Source organism: Pinus tabuliformis, chromosome 1_2 (assembly GCF_031772625.1).
Source record: "Pinus tabuliformis cultivar Carrire ecotype Pingquan chromosome 1_2, CPIR1, whole genome shotgun sequence".
Classification (NCBI taxonomy): domain Eukaryota; kingdom Viridiplantae; phylum Streptophyta; class Pinopsida; order Pinales; family Pinaceae; genus Pinus; species Pinus tabuliformis.
Genome location: NC_142298.1, coordinates 310,314,973 through 310,329,507, shown reverse-complemented (window position 1 = coordinate 310,329,507; position 14,535 = coordinate 310,314,973). Strand labels below are relative to the sequence as shown.

The 14,535-nt window shown below is 36.1% G+C and overlaps 1 protein-coding gene across 1 annotated transcript; it reads left to right on the top strand.

The window, feature by feature from the left end:
• Positions 1 to 380: 380 nt before the first annotated feature.
• Positions 381 to 1,283, top strand: LOC149205596 (arabinogalactan protein 20-like). The gene is made up of 2 exons (XM_089393509.1): positions 381 to 609; positions 1,018 to 1,283. The coding sequence occupies exons 1-2, from the start codon at positions 501 to 503 to the stop codon at positions 1,089 to 1,091; spliced, it is 183 nt and encodes a 60-aa protein (XP_089249635.1). The 5' UTR covers positions 381 to 500; the 3' UTR covers positions 1,092 to 1,283.
• The last annotated feature ends 13,252 nt before the right edge of the window (positions 1,284 to 14,535 follow it).

The window sequence follows — 14,535 nt, the reverse complement described above, 5'->3', positions numbered from 1 at the left end:
CAGCCGTCAAATACGTTTAAAAAGACTTATGACGGGCAAAATGCCCGTCAAATTCCATCCCTGCACGCAAGCACCAACGAACCTTTGATCGTGGTAAATAACCCAACAACCCCCTAAAAAAGTGGTTATGACGTGGCTTTAACACCACTAATTTTAAGAGAAAAGTAGTCTCGCCTAACCCTGACGTGGGAAGGGTTCGACGCTTATTATTTTGCTGTCGGTCAAGCCAAGCTCGACGCGCAAGAAAATTCGCGTGAGTTGCTACACTCCATTTTCTTCCGCGTCTATTATCTGTCTTCTTTTGTTTGCCTCATGCTCCTCTCCTCCTTTATTTAAACAGCCAGCCCTACCATTTGTGACTCAAGCACTGCTCTTGCTCTTTCAGTCTCTGCTGATTGGAGGTTCCTTTAATTGCATTGTTGCTTTCAACTCCACGGCCATAACAGCGGCTGCTCAAATAATTCATTGCATTGATTGTAGCCTCAAATTTGGAGGATAAGATGGAGGGTACAGCTGTAGCACTGTTAAGTGCAGTTATTCCCATTTTGTTTTTCATGGCTGCCATAGTTGGAGGGATGGCTCAGTATAGCTCGGCGCCCATAAGCACGGGTAAGAAAAGTGGAAAACACCAATAGCCTCCATGGGTGTACATCAAGCACCTTCTATGTGCCTGTGCCACTTTGTCTATCATCACTTCTTTTGATTAATTATTGATTTTTTTCTCTCTTGTTTGATATTTTTTTTAGGATTAATTAAATCTAATAATCTTATGGTCAAAGTTTCGAACTTACGAATGATGTTTATTTTTAGGATAATTAGAAGCACATAAACACTTTGGAAGTGAAGATAATCTCATTAATAGATTCGAAATGTTAAACCTAAAATTAATCGATTAATCTTAAAAAAAATTCTCAAACAGGACAAAAATCTGAAATCAAAAAATATGCTTCTCTTTCTCACAAATCACATACAGCTTTGTTCTGATTTGATCAATGTTGATCTGTTGTTGTTATGCAGGAATGGCAATCGATCAAGGAATTGCTTATAGTCTCATGTTCGTTGCATTGCTGCTCACTTATTGCTTCCATTGATTCTCATCAATGCATATTTGTGCGTGCTGGTATAAAATTTTTGTATATTATTATTGGCATCCAAATCATGAGCACAATTTTGTATATTACCTGTATTGTGGATAGTTCCGTGTGTTATATATGTTTAAGATAGCTGCTGATCTTGTCATGGATACTTTTTTGCATTATTTTGGGTATGCTCGAGTGATGATCTCTTTTGGGATATCTTATAGTTGTAAGATTTTGATTCAGATGCTTACAAGATTTCTGATCCTGTCATATTTTATATACTCTTTATATTATCTCAATATAATTGTATGAAGATTTTTCTCTCTGAATTTTTTTTTTTTTTAATATTATTATTGCATCCAAATCATAATCATTGACCTGATTATAATCTATATTGTCAGTGGGGGCATTTGTGTTTTCTCTTTCTATGGAGTGCATAGAATCCATGAAAAGAACAAATTAAGGTATTAACCTCTCGCTCATCGATAAACGAGCATGCAGCAATCCATCGCCACAGAAAAAGCGTTTCCGTTTTATTTCACAAGTGAAATGTAATATTTCCTGAAAGAATAAAGTTTCAACCTCTTTTCCCACACACCAATATGAATGCTTCTCTACAGTGAATGATAAACGTAGGGATTAGGGCTTTAAAATTTCTTCGGTGGGAGAGTGATTTTTTTTTTTTCTCCCTAAATGCTAATTCTATTAAGAAATATAAAAATATATACAAAGAGGTTAGAACTTTTGAGGAGGCCGCGGTCATTTCTCTACCAAAAACTCATGGACCTTACAGGCTTGATGTCAGATTTACAAAACATACTACAAAATTTTTGGTTCGGGCACTGACATACTTAAAAAGATTACCCTGACTGAGTTCATCATGCCCTGTAATGACCACAAAAATTAAGACACAGCTCACAAAACCATATCTAAAACAGAAAACAACCATATCTAAAACAGAAAACAGAGACTGGAATGACATTGGCCCCTCTCCGTAGCCAGAGTATGGACCAGACAGAGACATCTATCCTCAGAATCCCAAAATTACTTAGACCCCCAGCAGAGAGTGAACCGTTCTAATGTGCATGCTTGGATGAGTCTGGCATTTCCGCTTCCGCTTGACTGGTAGAAGCAACCCAGGTCACAAATCCACTTTCATCATAAACAGGTTCACCACCATCAGGAGTGGTCACCAAATTTAAAACACCACCTGCCCACTAGTCGGGCCGCAAGGCACAATATCATTTTGAGCTAGATCCCTAGGATGATGTGTCACCTCCGGTGGGAGAGTGGGAGAGTGACTTAATTAAGTGGACAACTAACTTTTTCACTAACACGTTATTCTGTAAATATATTTGGGGGTTAAAACTTTTTCTTAGTACCTAATTTTGTTTTAATTAATTAAGTGGACAATTAACTTTTTCACTAACAAGTTATTCGGTAAATATATTTGGGGGTTAAAACTTTTTCTCACCCAATTTTATTTTAATTTTAAGAAGAAAAAATATTTAAGATAATTATTTGATTAATATTTAAAAAATTTATTTAATTCAAAATATTTGTTTTATTATTATATTTATAAATATAAGTAAAAATTGTTGTTATATGATTTTATATGTTAAGTGTAAAATATTCGTTCATCTACTTAAATTTAGCTATTTCATTTTTCAACATTATTATCATAAACTTGTTTTCTCTCTCTGAGTAATAACACTTTTACAAATAAGTATCACTTTGCATATATCTCATATCATTTAATCTCAAATGCTAATAATTTAACTTCCTTTAGGGTTTAATTATTCTGAGGGGGAATTTTTTGATAAAAGTAATGCTTCAATATACTTATAAAGTATAAAATTTTGAATTTTATGTGAGCATATTTTTTTCATAATTTATTTAATTTTCTATAAACATAAAAATTATTAATTTTATTTCCCATTTTAGTATCTTTTCATTTCCTACTCCACTTGTATCATTATCAAAGACTTAACATTTTGAATTTTATGTGAGCATATTTTTTTCATAATTTATTTAATATTTTATAAAAATATAAATTATTAATTTTCTTTCCCGTTTTAGTATCTTTTCATTACCTACTCCACTAGCATCATTATCAAAGACTTTGTTAAATCCTACAAAGATTAACATTAAAGCTTCAATTATATTATCTTATATTTTCTTTCATGCTTGTTTCATGAATTGGCACACCTTCATACACTCAATTTTCAATGCATAAACACTATTGTGTCCCTTTGATGAACTTCTTTTATAATTTTGAAAACCATGTAAACTCCTAGCTTAAACAACATTACTTGGTTTAGGTCATTCCAAAATCACCTTAACTTCTACACGTCCATGCATACATCTTGTTGCTATACAATAAACTCAAAGTACACCCATTCCTTTTTAAATTACTATAATTCTTCAAATTAATCTGTAACACCTCTTTAATCAACTCTCAAACATCAATGTTAAATGTTATAGATACTTGTGTTTTCTCTTATTTAATGTTAAAATATCATCCACTACATGATTCTAGATACTTGTGTAACTCATCTTTAATCAAGGTCTTAAACATCAATGTTAAATGTTATAGATACTTGTTTTTTCTCTTATTTAATGTCAAAATATCATCCACTCCATGATTCTAGATACTTGCTTTTTCTCTTATTTAATGTCAAAATATCATCAACTGCATGATTGTGCTTGACACACTAGTTTTCATGAATTATATAACTAACTACTCATATATTCTTTTAGTTTTGAATGTTGTTTTCCATCCACCACCTTCTTTAATACTACTTAATACTCTTATCTTAAAAAAAATAGTGTCACAAATTTTCCGTGCTTGGTATTGGAAATTTATTTGTAGATGTGAACTTTATTCAATTCTAGACTATCTATACACATTATCACTAACCATCCTTATTTTGTGTAATCAATTTTGAAACCATACACAAGATCATACTCTCCTTGATTAATAATCATTTAAAAACAGCTAAGTTACTTATCAATTAAAATTTCCTCTCTTCATTGAACTCATCCTATACACAACTTGATTACAACATTGTGTGAAGAATTAAGTCTATGCTATGCCCAATTCTCCTCTTAGGTGGCAAGCCAATGGAAATGTTGTTTTGCACATTGTCTACATGCTTTGGAAAATCATTCATGTCCTCAGAACTCATGTTTCCAGGAATTTTCGACTTCGTCATTGTGTTGTATGCCTCCCTCAACTTTTCTCTAAACAACATAACACTCCTTCATTTCTTTAATTATGCTTAAAATATTTTCAAATGCTAGAGAGACTTCTCTCAAGTATTCATTCTTGAATGGGAATAATTGTATCACTTCATCATCCTCCATGATGGTATACACATTCTTTCTTCTATTATGTATTCTTCATTTATAAAATATTCATATTGTTTGCAATAGCGAGTGAAAAGTTGTTATGTACACACACAATCAAGAATATCTTAGGGTATAATGTACATCAAAGTTATTTATTAAAAAATATTTTCTCACCACGGAATGTAAAACCATCTCCATATTCATCACATTCATGTAAATCATTATTCATATACCTATATAATTTTTTGTGTAAGGGATCGGTGTTGAAATATGGCAACAATAATATTCCAATTTAATTTGTCCTTGAATTAAACTGTGAATTAAAATTGAATGTAGTCTTAACATCTACTTGGAAATAATTAATTAATTAATTAATTTTAAATTAATTAGTTGGAGAAATTCAAGTTAGCAGTCTTTTTGAAGGCATGCAAGAGTTATCCTTTAAATTAAGGAGATAAGATTGAGTTATATTTGAGTTGTAATTAGTTAACTTAATTTACTGAGTTAAGTCCAGTTAAATTAGTTCCAAACTGTTTGAGGAACTAATAGTGAGTTAACAGTCAGTTGATGCATTAATGCACTCAACTAGTGCTACTCCAGTTAACTGAAAATTACCTCATCAGAAACTCATGCATGTCTATTATGAAAAAGACCCAGTTGAGATTAAAGTTCAAGGATAGTGTACTATTAGTTGCATGTGTTTTCTCATGGAGAAAACTCATGCATGCAATCAAGGATTTATCCTTGAGGATTGCACAGTTTTGAAGGGAGATAATCCACTTGGTAAAAGGAAAATCATCCACAAGGAACAACACAAGGAAATACGAGCTTGGAGGGTAGAGAGGAAGGCTGAAGAGAAGCGAAGATTTCCTGTGAGCATCTGTGAGGATTGTACTGAGAGCTGGCTAGCTGTGAGAGCTAAGGATTTGTATAATTCCTATGTATTTCCACCATGTATGATAATACAATAGTGTGGGGTTTTTAGCTGAGGCTTTCTCCAAAGTATTTTCATGTGTATTGTGCCATTGATTCTTCTTCTTCTGGTTATATTGTTCAGCTTGATCTTTAAGCTTCCGCAAATTGATAGTAGAAGTAGGTAATAATATTCTGCTTTGATTTATATTGCATTATCGGGTTAACCTACCATTAGATTTTATACATGGTATGAAAGCTGTGAACAGTATACTGAGAAGAGAATTCGAAGTTTGAAGTTTGGGGTTGCAGGTGCAAATCGAATTCATATCATACTTCAAGGTTGTCCAATGGCGTTCTATGGCTTGAGACTTGAGTATGCCTTGGAAGGTAGCTCGAATTACATAGCATGGAAAGATAGAATGGAGACTGTATTAGAAGACAATGGCTTGAAGAAATTCATTGATCAAGAAATCCCAAAGTCAGCTTCAACTAATGCACAAGAGTTGGCTGAGTGGAAGAAGTGTGTGGTGAAGGTGAGACAGATCATCCTTGAGGGAGTTCGAGACCATATTGTCTCGAGTCTCCATGGGAAGGATACTCCATTTTCAATGTGGAATACATTGAAGGACATCTACCAGAACAGTAGCAACCAGAGGAAATTGGCGCTCAAGAATAAGCTTCGAAAAATCAAGATGGAGAAGGGCGATGCTATTTCCACATATTTGAACAAGCTCACCACCAGTAGAGATGAGCTTGGCAGTGTGGGAATAACTACTGTTGATGATGATATGGTGAGCCTTGCTCTCCATGGCCTTCCAAAGAGTTGGAATAGCTACCAGGACTATGTGAACGGAAGGGAGAAACTGTCAGATTGGGAATGACTGTGGTCAGATCTTATGCAGGAGGAGCACACGAGATGGTTCTTCATCCAAGAATGACGATGAAGAAAATCTGGCCTTAGCAAGTAAGGCAAGGAAAGGGAAAGGGAAGGCTTCACATTTCAAATCGAATTCTTCTCATGGAGGGAAGAAGGGTGACATGTCTAAAGTAAGATGCTTTAATTGTCACAAGATGGGACATTATGTGACTAATTTCCCATCGAACAAGTCCAAGAAGGGATCCTCAAAAGGATCGGAAGGTGAGGCATTAGCCTCTCAGTTCAAAATGGACTTTACCCTCATCGTATGCATGGTGTCATCAATGATGGGTTGTGTCTGGTATCTTGACAGTGGAGCCTCATTCCACATGACTGGTGATAAAAATTTATTTAATGCCTTGGAGGAGAAAGACCTCAAGATGCGCATAGAGATGGGTGATGATGGAAGGTATAGTGTTTCGGGAGTGGGCACGGTTGCTTTTCAGAGGGAGCATGGAGCTCCTCTTACCTTCACAGATGTGATGTATGTGCTTGGATTGAATAAGAACTTGGTATTGGTCGTGATGTTGGGGGACAAAGGCTACGATGTTGTCTTCAGTAAAGGAAAGGCGTTCCTAAGACACATAGCCATGGTTCAAACCAAGTGGATAGGGATTCGGGTGAAGAATCTGTATAAACTAGCGGTAGATGATTATGTAGCATTGAGTATGAAAGAAGAATTGGTGCAAAGCCAAGACATTGACGAGTTGTGGCATAGGCGGTTGGGCCATTTGCATCATGGGGTTTTGAAGATAATGCAGCAGATATCTACACGACTTACCAAAGGTAAACTTGAGCAAGTTGACACATGCAAAGGTTGTACCTTGGGAAAGTACACCAAGTCTTCCTTTCATGATCGAGACAGTTGAGAAAATGCTATCTTAGAGCGAGTTCATACTAATTTGTGTGGACCATTCTCAATGGCGTCCACAGCGAAGCAAAGGTATTATGTGATTTTCATTAATGACTATTCTCGTAAATGCTGGATTTATTTCATGCAGAAGAAGGACCAAACTTTCACAAAGTTTTGTGAGTTCAAAGCTTTGGTCGAGAAAGAGTCAAGGAAGAAGATCAAGGCCTTGAGAAGTGACAACGGTGGAGAATATGTCTCTCAAGAGTTTAAGGAATTCTGTGTAGAGGAAGGCATTAAACGAGAGTTCACGGAACCTCATAACCCACAACAAAATGGGGTGGTCGAGAGGAAGAACAAAACTATTGTAGGGGTAGCATGGGCAATGCTGCATGACCAAGGCCTACCACTTCACTTGTGGGTTGAGGCATGCAACACAATGGTCTATTTGCAAAATAGAAGCCCGCATCGCATACTTGGGATGAAGACACCAGAGGAAGCTTTCTCCGGTAAGAGACTAGATGTGGGTCACTTCAGGATCTTTGGCTCATCAGTATATTGCCATGTGACAAAGGATGCACGAAAGAAGCTTGAGCCGACAGCAGAGTTGGGGATATTTGTGGGGTACACTGATACACCTCACAACTATCGGGTGTACTAGCCTACCGGTCGGAGAACAGTGGTTTGCAAAGATCTCAAGTTTAATGAGCAGAAGACATGCGAGTTTCCCTTGAGAGGGAGCTCCAACTACATGATGTGGAGGAACTGTTGGTTCCTAAGGAGGAGGAGCCTCAGACTGATTCAAAGTAGCCGCATGCAGAGGTTCTAGGAGTGGAGACATCCACTCAAGCAGAGTCTTCCAGAGATGGATGAAAGCGCACAAGAGAAGCTGACAGATTGTTTGAGGATGCGAGAGAGAATGCGGGAGTACCATCTTCTCAGCGCAGACAAAGGAGGTCACCTGAGAGGTACACTGGATACATGGCCCTTGCTGGGGAATGTGTTGAGACCGAGCCATCTTCCTTTGAGGAAGCAGTGCAGTAACCGATTTTGGTTGATGCTATGGTGGAGGAGTAGGACTCCATAGTTCATAACATTGATTGGGACGTGGTTCTAAGACCAGAGAACAAGTTAGTTGTGAGTTCTCGTTGGCTTTACAAGGTAAAGCAAGCTGTTGATGGTAGCGTGGAGAAGCATAAAGCAAGATTTGTTGCCCGTGGCTTTTCACAGATCAGAGAATCATGTTGCTGCAGTATATTTCGACAGAGGAGCAAGATGCTGACATTTGAAAAAGGCATTGTCAAAGTGTAAATTCGAGTTCCATAGAGACAAGATCGGGGTGGCAGATAATCCCTATCTTGTTGAGAGCGAGTGTTGAAATATGGAAACAAGAATATTCCAATTTAATTTGTCCTTGAATTAAATTGTGAATTAAAATCGAATTTAGTCTTAACAGCTACTTAGAAATAATTAATTAATTTATTTTAAATTAATTAGTTGGAGAAATTCAAGTTAGAAGTCTTTCTGAAGTCATGCAAGAGTTATCCCTTAAATTAAGGAGATAAGATTGAGTTATATTTGAGTTGTAATTAGTTAGCTCAGTTTACTGAGTTAAGTCCAGTTAAATTAGTTCCAAACTGTTTGAGGAACTAATAATGAGTTAACAGTTAGTTGATGCATTAATGCACTCAACTTGTGCTACTCCAGTTAACTGAAGATTCCCTCATTAGAAACTCATGAATGTCTATTCTGAGAAAGACCCAGTTGAGATTAAAGTTCAAGGATAGTGTACTATCATTTGCATGTTTTTTCTCATGGAGAAAACTCATGCATGCAGTCAAGGATTTATCCTTGAGGATTACGCAGTTTTGAAGGGAGATCATCCACTTGGTAAAAGGAAAATCATCCACAAGGAACATCGCAAGGAAATAGGAGCTTGGAGGATAGAGAGGAAGGTTGGAGAGAAGCCAAGATTGCCTGTGAGCATCTGTGAGGATTGTACTGAGAGCTGGCTAGCTGTGAGAGCTAAGGCTTTGTATAATTCCTATGTATTTCCACCATGTATGATAATACAATAGTGTGGTGTTTTTAGCTGAGGCTTTCCCCAAAGTATTTTCATGCGTATTGTGCCATTGATTCTTCTTCTTCTAGTTATATTTTTCAGCTCAATCTTTAAACATCTGTAAATTAATAGTAGAAGTAGGTTATAGTATTCTGCTTTGATTTATATTGCATTATCGGGTTAACCTACCATCAGATTTTCTACAATCGGCTTTGATTACTTCATTAAAAAATGTACAAAAGAAGTGGCTTTGTGCTACCTGTCTACCTTAGGGGAATCCAGACCAGTAGCAAAAGTTTAAAATCTTGATATTACATTATTTTCTTTTGAGCATTGCATCTGATAGAGATAAAAAAACTAGACAAACTATGAAAACTATAATACTGACTGTAGGCTCGTAGGTCTATGATTTCTAAGAAAAATTGACTAAATAGGAGAATACTCTTGTCATCCAACAAAGCCATTCCTATAAGTTATGGAAAGGAAAGCACTATGAATATAGATTTGAGACAGAATTGGCCAATTATGCAGAAGACCACTTGATACTTGATGCCAATGTGAGCCATGTTGGGTTGTATTACTTGGCCAATCCTTCCTCTTTCCAATTTTCCAGCATGAACACGAGTGAGTGGAGAGCCCACCATAGACCAATAAAGAAGCATTATTTTGAGGACTCAAACTCTGTTCGACATGACTAGTACCAAGCCCTTGACCATGCCGACACCACGCAGAGTAGACCTAAAAGGAAACTGAGCCTTTTTCATGTTCGGGCATACTGCCTGAGAGCCCGAGAAGTAATTGAGCAATAGAAAAATGTCAAGGCTCCCAATTTGATGTAAACAACTATATAACAAGAGCTAGTGTGGCTAGAAGGTGGAGGGGTTTTAGGAGAGCCTCTGCACCATAATTAAACATGAAATATTGTGATGCAAGTGAAACCACACCATCATGTAAGCAACACGATTGAATCCCCAAAGGAACTAAGAAAATTTTGTTGGGATGAGAGTGCCTTGCACCAAATGAAGGGCCACCAGAATTCACCATGTTCGTGAGAGCCAATAAACACCCATTGTGGGTCCAACCAAGGGAGTGCATGAACATTGAGAAGAAAAACAACATGTCTATCAACTATTCAAATTTTGGAGCTCAGACCGAAGGTGGTGGGATGGTGGTCATCTTCAAGCTCTCCCTTCCATAAGCCCATCAGAAGTTTATGGTGATTTATTTGTGTTTCATTTGAAAGCTAAAACTAGAGTCACTGTTAAAGAATGTGTCTCTTAGATCCAAGAAAATGTCGAATCCATTCAAACCATTTCCCTTTTAGATCCTAAAAATCTTCAGGAAGAAGCTCAAAGACATGGTACTTCTTATCTACATCTTGGCTGTATCCAGGTGGGCATAAATTCTTTAACCCACAGAGGGCTTAATACATATGTGTTGGCTACTATAAGAGATCTCACGCATAATAGATATATTGATTCATTAATTGGTGGTATCATGTATCCTTTATCAAATGGTCCTGTATGGTTTGATTGCCACCCAAATTTCTCAGTATATGTGTATGATGAACACATTAAGGACATCCTCCAATTGAAAATCAAAACTAGTGGTTTTGATATGAAAATAAAAAGGATAAACAATACAGTTCATACTAGAGGTTGTTTCAGGCACACCAACACATCAACCGTTCAGCATACACCCAGTCAAGAGTCAAAATCCAACACCTTGGTAATCACTGATGCTCACAATCAAAAAATTGAGCATCAAACCATCAAATGGGAAGATCTCAACTTTCCTGAAAACTGGGTAGTAGATCTACCTCAGTTGCCCAAAGTTCAAAGTATCACAAATCCTCCGATACAAGAAGGACTAGCTAAAGCTACTTTTTCCTTCCCTAGAAGATCTAATTTGGATTGAAAAAGAATACAAGAACCTTTTCAAGCTACAAAACACCATATAAAATCAGATCATATTTCATGTTAGCCATCTATTTCCACATCTGTAAATACTCCATCTGTAAGCTGCTGACATGTTAATTTATTTGAACTCGGTATTACATTTTTCCACTCTCAAAGTAAAATGTCTTGTCTGTCAAATAGTAATTTGCTGACAATCTCTCGCAGATCTTGTTCTCCACAAAAATCATAATCCTAGGACTAGAGAGGACCCTTCTACTATTACTACAAATTCATGTCCAAATCCAAAATTCTCTGACATTCCATTTCCTCATGACACTGTCCTAATGATTCATGAATTACCCACTCTGGAGAATGAAGACCCCCATCTCACTGAAATGTTTAGCAAGACGAGACCACCTGGGATGCCAAAATATGGCTTGGGATATCTTGAAAGACTAGATAGCCTCATTCCATATTCAATATTTCAAAATTGTATTCCACCAGACTGCAAAAAGCCACCAATCCCTGAAATGTACAAATTATTCTCCCTCATGGATGGGTGTCCCAAACATAAGATTAATAAAGACTGGATGAAGAACATGATAAATTGGGATCTCTATACACATCTTAAATCCAAAGAATTTAGTCTCAACACATTTGTTGATGAAAAATATGCCCTTTCTCCGGAATGGAAAAAGTATATGGAAGATTTAAATTCATGGATTTATTTTTATGTCTAGAAGAAATTAAAGGAACAATGAGAAGTGTATATGGTAGATACAGAAACTTCATCTACAAAAAGAAAATTATGGACACCTTGTGATGGAAGCAAGTTAGAAACAAATACCACATTCCCTCCATAAAAGGGAATCATGCTAGGAGAAGCTAGCAACTCATACAAGGCCATTCCTTTAGTATTAAAAGATGTTTCAGCCCTAGGAATAGATGGAAGGATCTAGAAGGCTAGTGAACAAATAAACTGGACAAATATAACAATTAAAGGGCTAGAGATGAATATGGTAAGAACTTTTAAACAAAAGGAATGTTTTGACTCACTATCAGTCGATATACATAGTGTGAAAAAAACTTTGAATGATGTCAACCTTTTAGTTTCTGTATTAAAAGGTTTTGTCAGAGAATCAACTACACAAATTGGAAGCATGGAGAGAAAGGTATATTATGAGTTTAAATCTAGTCAGACTCTTATGGGTAAACTATCTGAAAAAATTTGAGAAACTTGCAATATCTCCCAAAGATAAGGATATCCCTACCTCCATGTTGTTTATCCATGATGTACCCATTCAGCATGCCAAAAAACCTATAGAAAGGTTTCCATTTCTATTCCCTCAATAAAAACAAAAGCAACACACTGGCACCAAAGAATCTTTTAGTGAATCCTATTCTATTTTCACAGGGACCATGACCAAAGAAGAAGAGCTATGATCCTCAGGACAACATCTTTTGCCTATATATGAACCTCTGTCTAGCCAATTCACTAGATATCCAGCTCCTGACCTCAATGTCAAGGGAAAGATGCTAGAAACTCATACCTTTCATTCTGGATATTATAAAGAATTAAATATTGATGACTTGAGTGCTAGTCAAATTAGATAAATGATTGATCAGATGTACACTGAATATCAGCTTATGTGAATGAGAGGAAAATCTGAAATTGGATCCTGCAAAATTCTCATCTAGTGCTTTACAAGTACCCTACAAAGATGGTGGGAAGTAGAATCTTCCCCTAAATTACCTGCAAAAATGGAAGCATAATTTGTTAAGGATGAAGCTGGAGTTGTTATCCATAATGAACATGGCGACCCCCAAAATAATATGATTGGAGCATTAACCTCCTTCGTCCTAGAACATTGGTGTGGAGAAACAATAGAAATTGCAAATAAACATGAGATGATCCTGATGAATCTCAAATGTAAGAAAATGTCCCAATATGAAGATTTCCACAGAGATTGGACTCAAAGAATTTACAAATTAAAATAATGTTAGAATGAATTGTGGAAACACGTATATTTAGTAGCATTAACCTCCAAATTTGTTGAATACATCCAGCAACAAGAAGTGTTCCAAAATTCTTTTGAAAACTATACATGGGGAGAGATATATTGCAACATAACAAAAGCCTTGGTAGGAATTTGCACCAACATGAAAGTCAATAAGCCCTTACAAAAAAAGTCTAGACTACCTGATAGCAAATCCATCTGCAGTAAATATGGATTAATTATTGGTGATCTAATTGTGTGAAGAAGAAAACATAGAAAAGCCGAGGAAAAAGGTCATAAACAGTCAGCGAAAAGTCATCCTCATAACTTAAATAGGCATAAGAAAGGATCATATAAAATAGTGCCCATAACACACTACTATGAGCCCATAGATATCCATCTTAAGTCTCAAAGAAAAAATATGATTACCTATTGGTTATGTGCACAGACTGGACATACTGAAAACAAATTTCCTCAACGAAGAGAGTCAAGAGAAAATAGAGGAAAAAAGACACAAGAATATGCCTCTAGAAGACCTAGAATCCACTTCAAGGAAGAAGTACACCCGATGAAGCAAAATTGTTGCAGTTCATCAGAATCATCTGATTCGAGTTTATCTGAGTCTGAACATAGTGAAGAACAAGTGAATTTCCAACAGTGCAATCACACATATGCTGATGAGTGCAACTGCAACCCTTCTGAGACAGACTCAGACTTTAGCTCAGAAATAGAAACAGAAAAGGTACCAGCCAAAGAGAAAGTGTGTATGGCACACACTATTGATGATGATGAATCAAAATTTCTGGTAGGCATCAAGATGCTTACAGAAGGAGAAATGAAAGAAAAACTTCTAGAAACTTTTTTACAAATCAGACACAGAGATCTTGGTAATACCTCAAAAGGTAATATTTCTAAAGCACTGTTTGTTGATGCTTCTTATGAGAAAAACACAAAATATTTTCAAAGAAACCAACAACATACAAAACCAAGGTCTTTGACTCTAGGAGAAGTCAGTCATGAGATTCATCATTTAAAAAAGGAAATAGTTGAGCTGAAAGAAAAAATCTCTCAGATAGAAAAGGGAAAATGGCAAGAACTAGCAGAAAATCCTAATGTCAATATTTTTGAAGATATGAAAAATAGTGTTATAGGGTTTGGCAATATCAAGATCATGACCATTAAGTATAAGCATCACCACGTACTATTAAATGTTAATATACAAGTAGAAAACTTCACTCTCAGAACATTAATAGATTTGGGTGCAGACATAAATGTTTTAAACAAAAAATTGATCCCAGCCAAATACTGGACACCTGCATATAGGCAAGTCACTGGGGTAGGTACACAGGATTTTCAATATGAAGTCTCCAGTGCAACTCTTTGTTTTTCAAGATATTGTATGAAAATGAAGTTTGCAGTCGGAAATATTCCAATTGACTGTATTTTAGGCAATATTTTTCTTGTTGT

What these genes read in the sequence shown, in the direction of transcription:
- LOC149205596 (XM_089393509.1), top strand. Translation starts at nt 501, where the DNA reads ATGGAGGGTACAGCTGTAGCACTGTTAAGTGCAGTTATTCCCATTTTG. An exon ending in CTCGGCGCCCATAAGCACGG is followed by an intron (nt 610 to 1,017) that starts GTAAGAAAAGTG and finishes GTTGTTATGCAG; the next exon opens with GAATGGCAATCGATCAAGGA.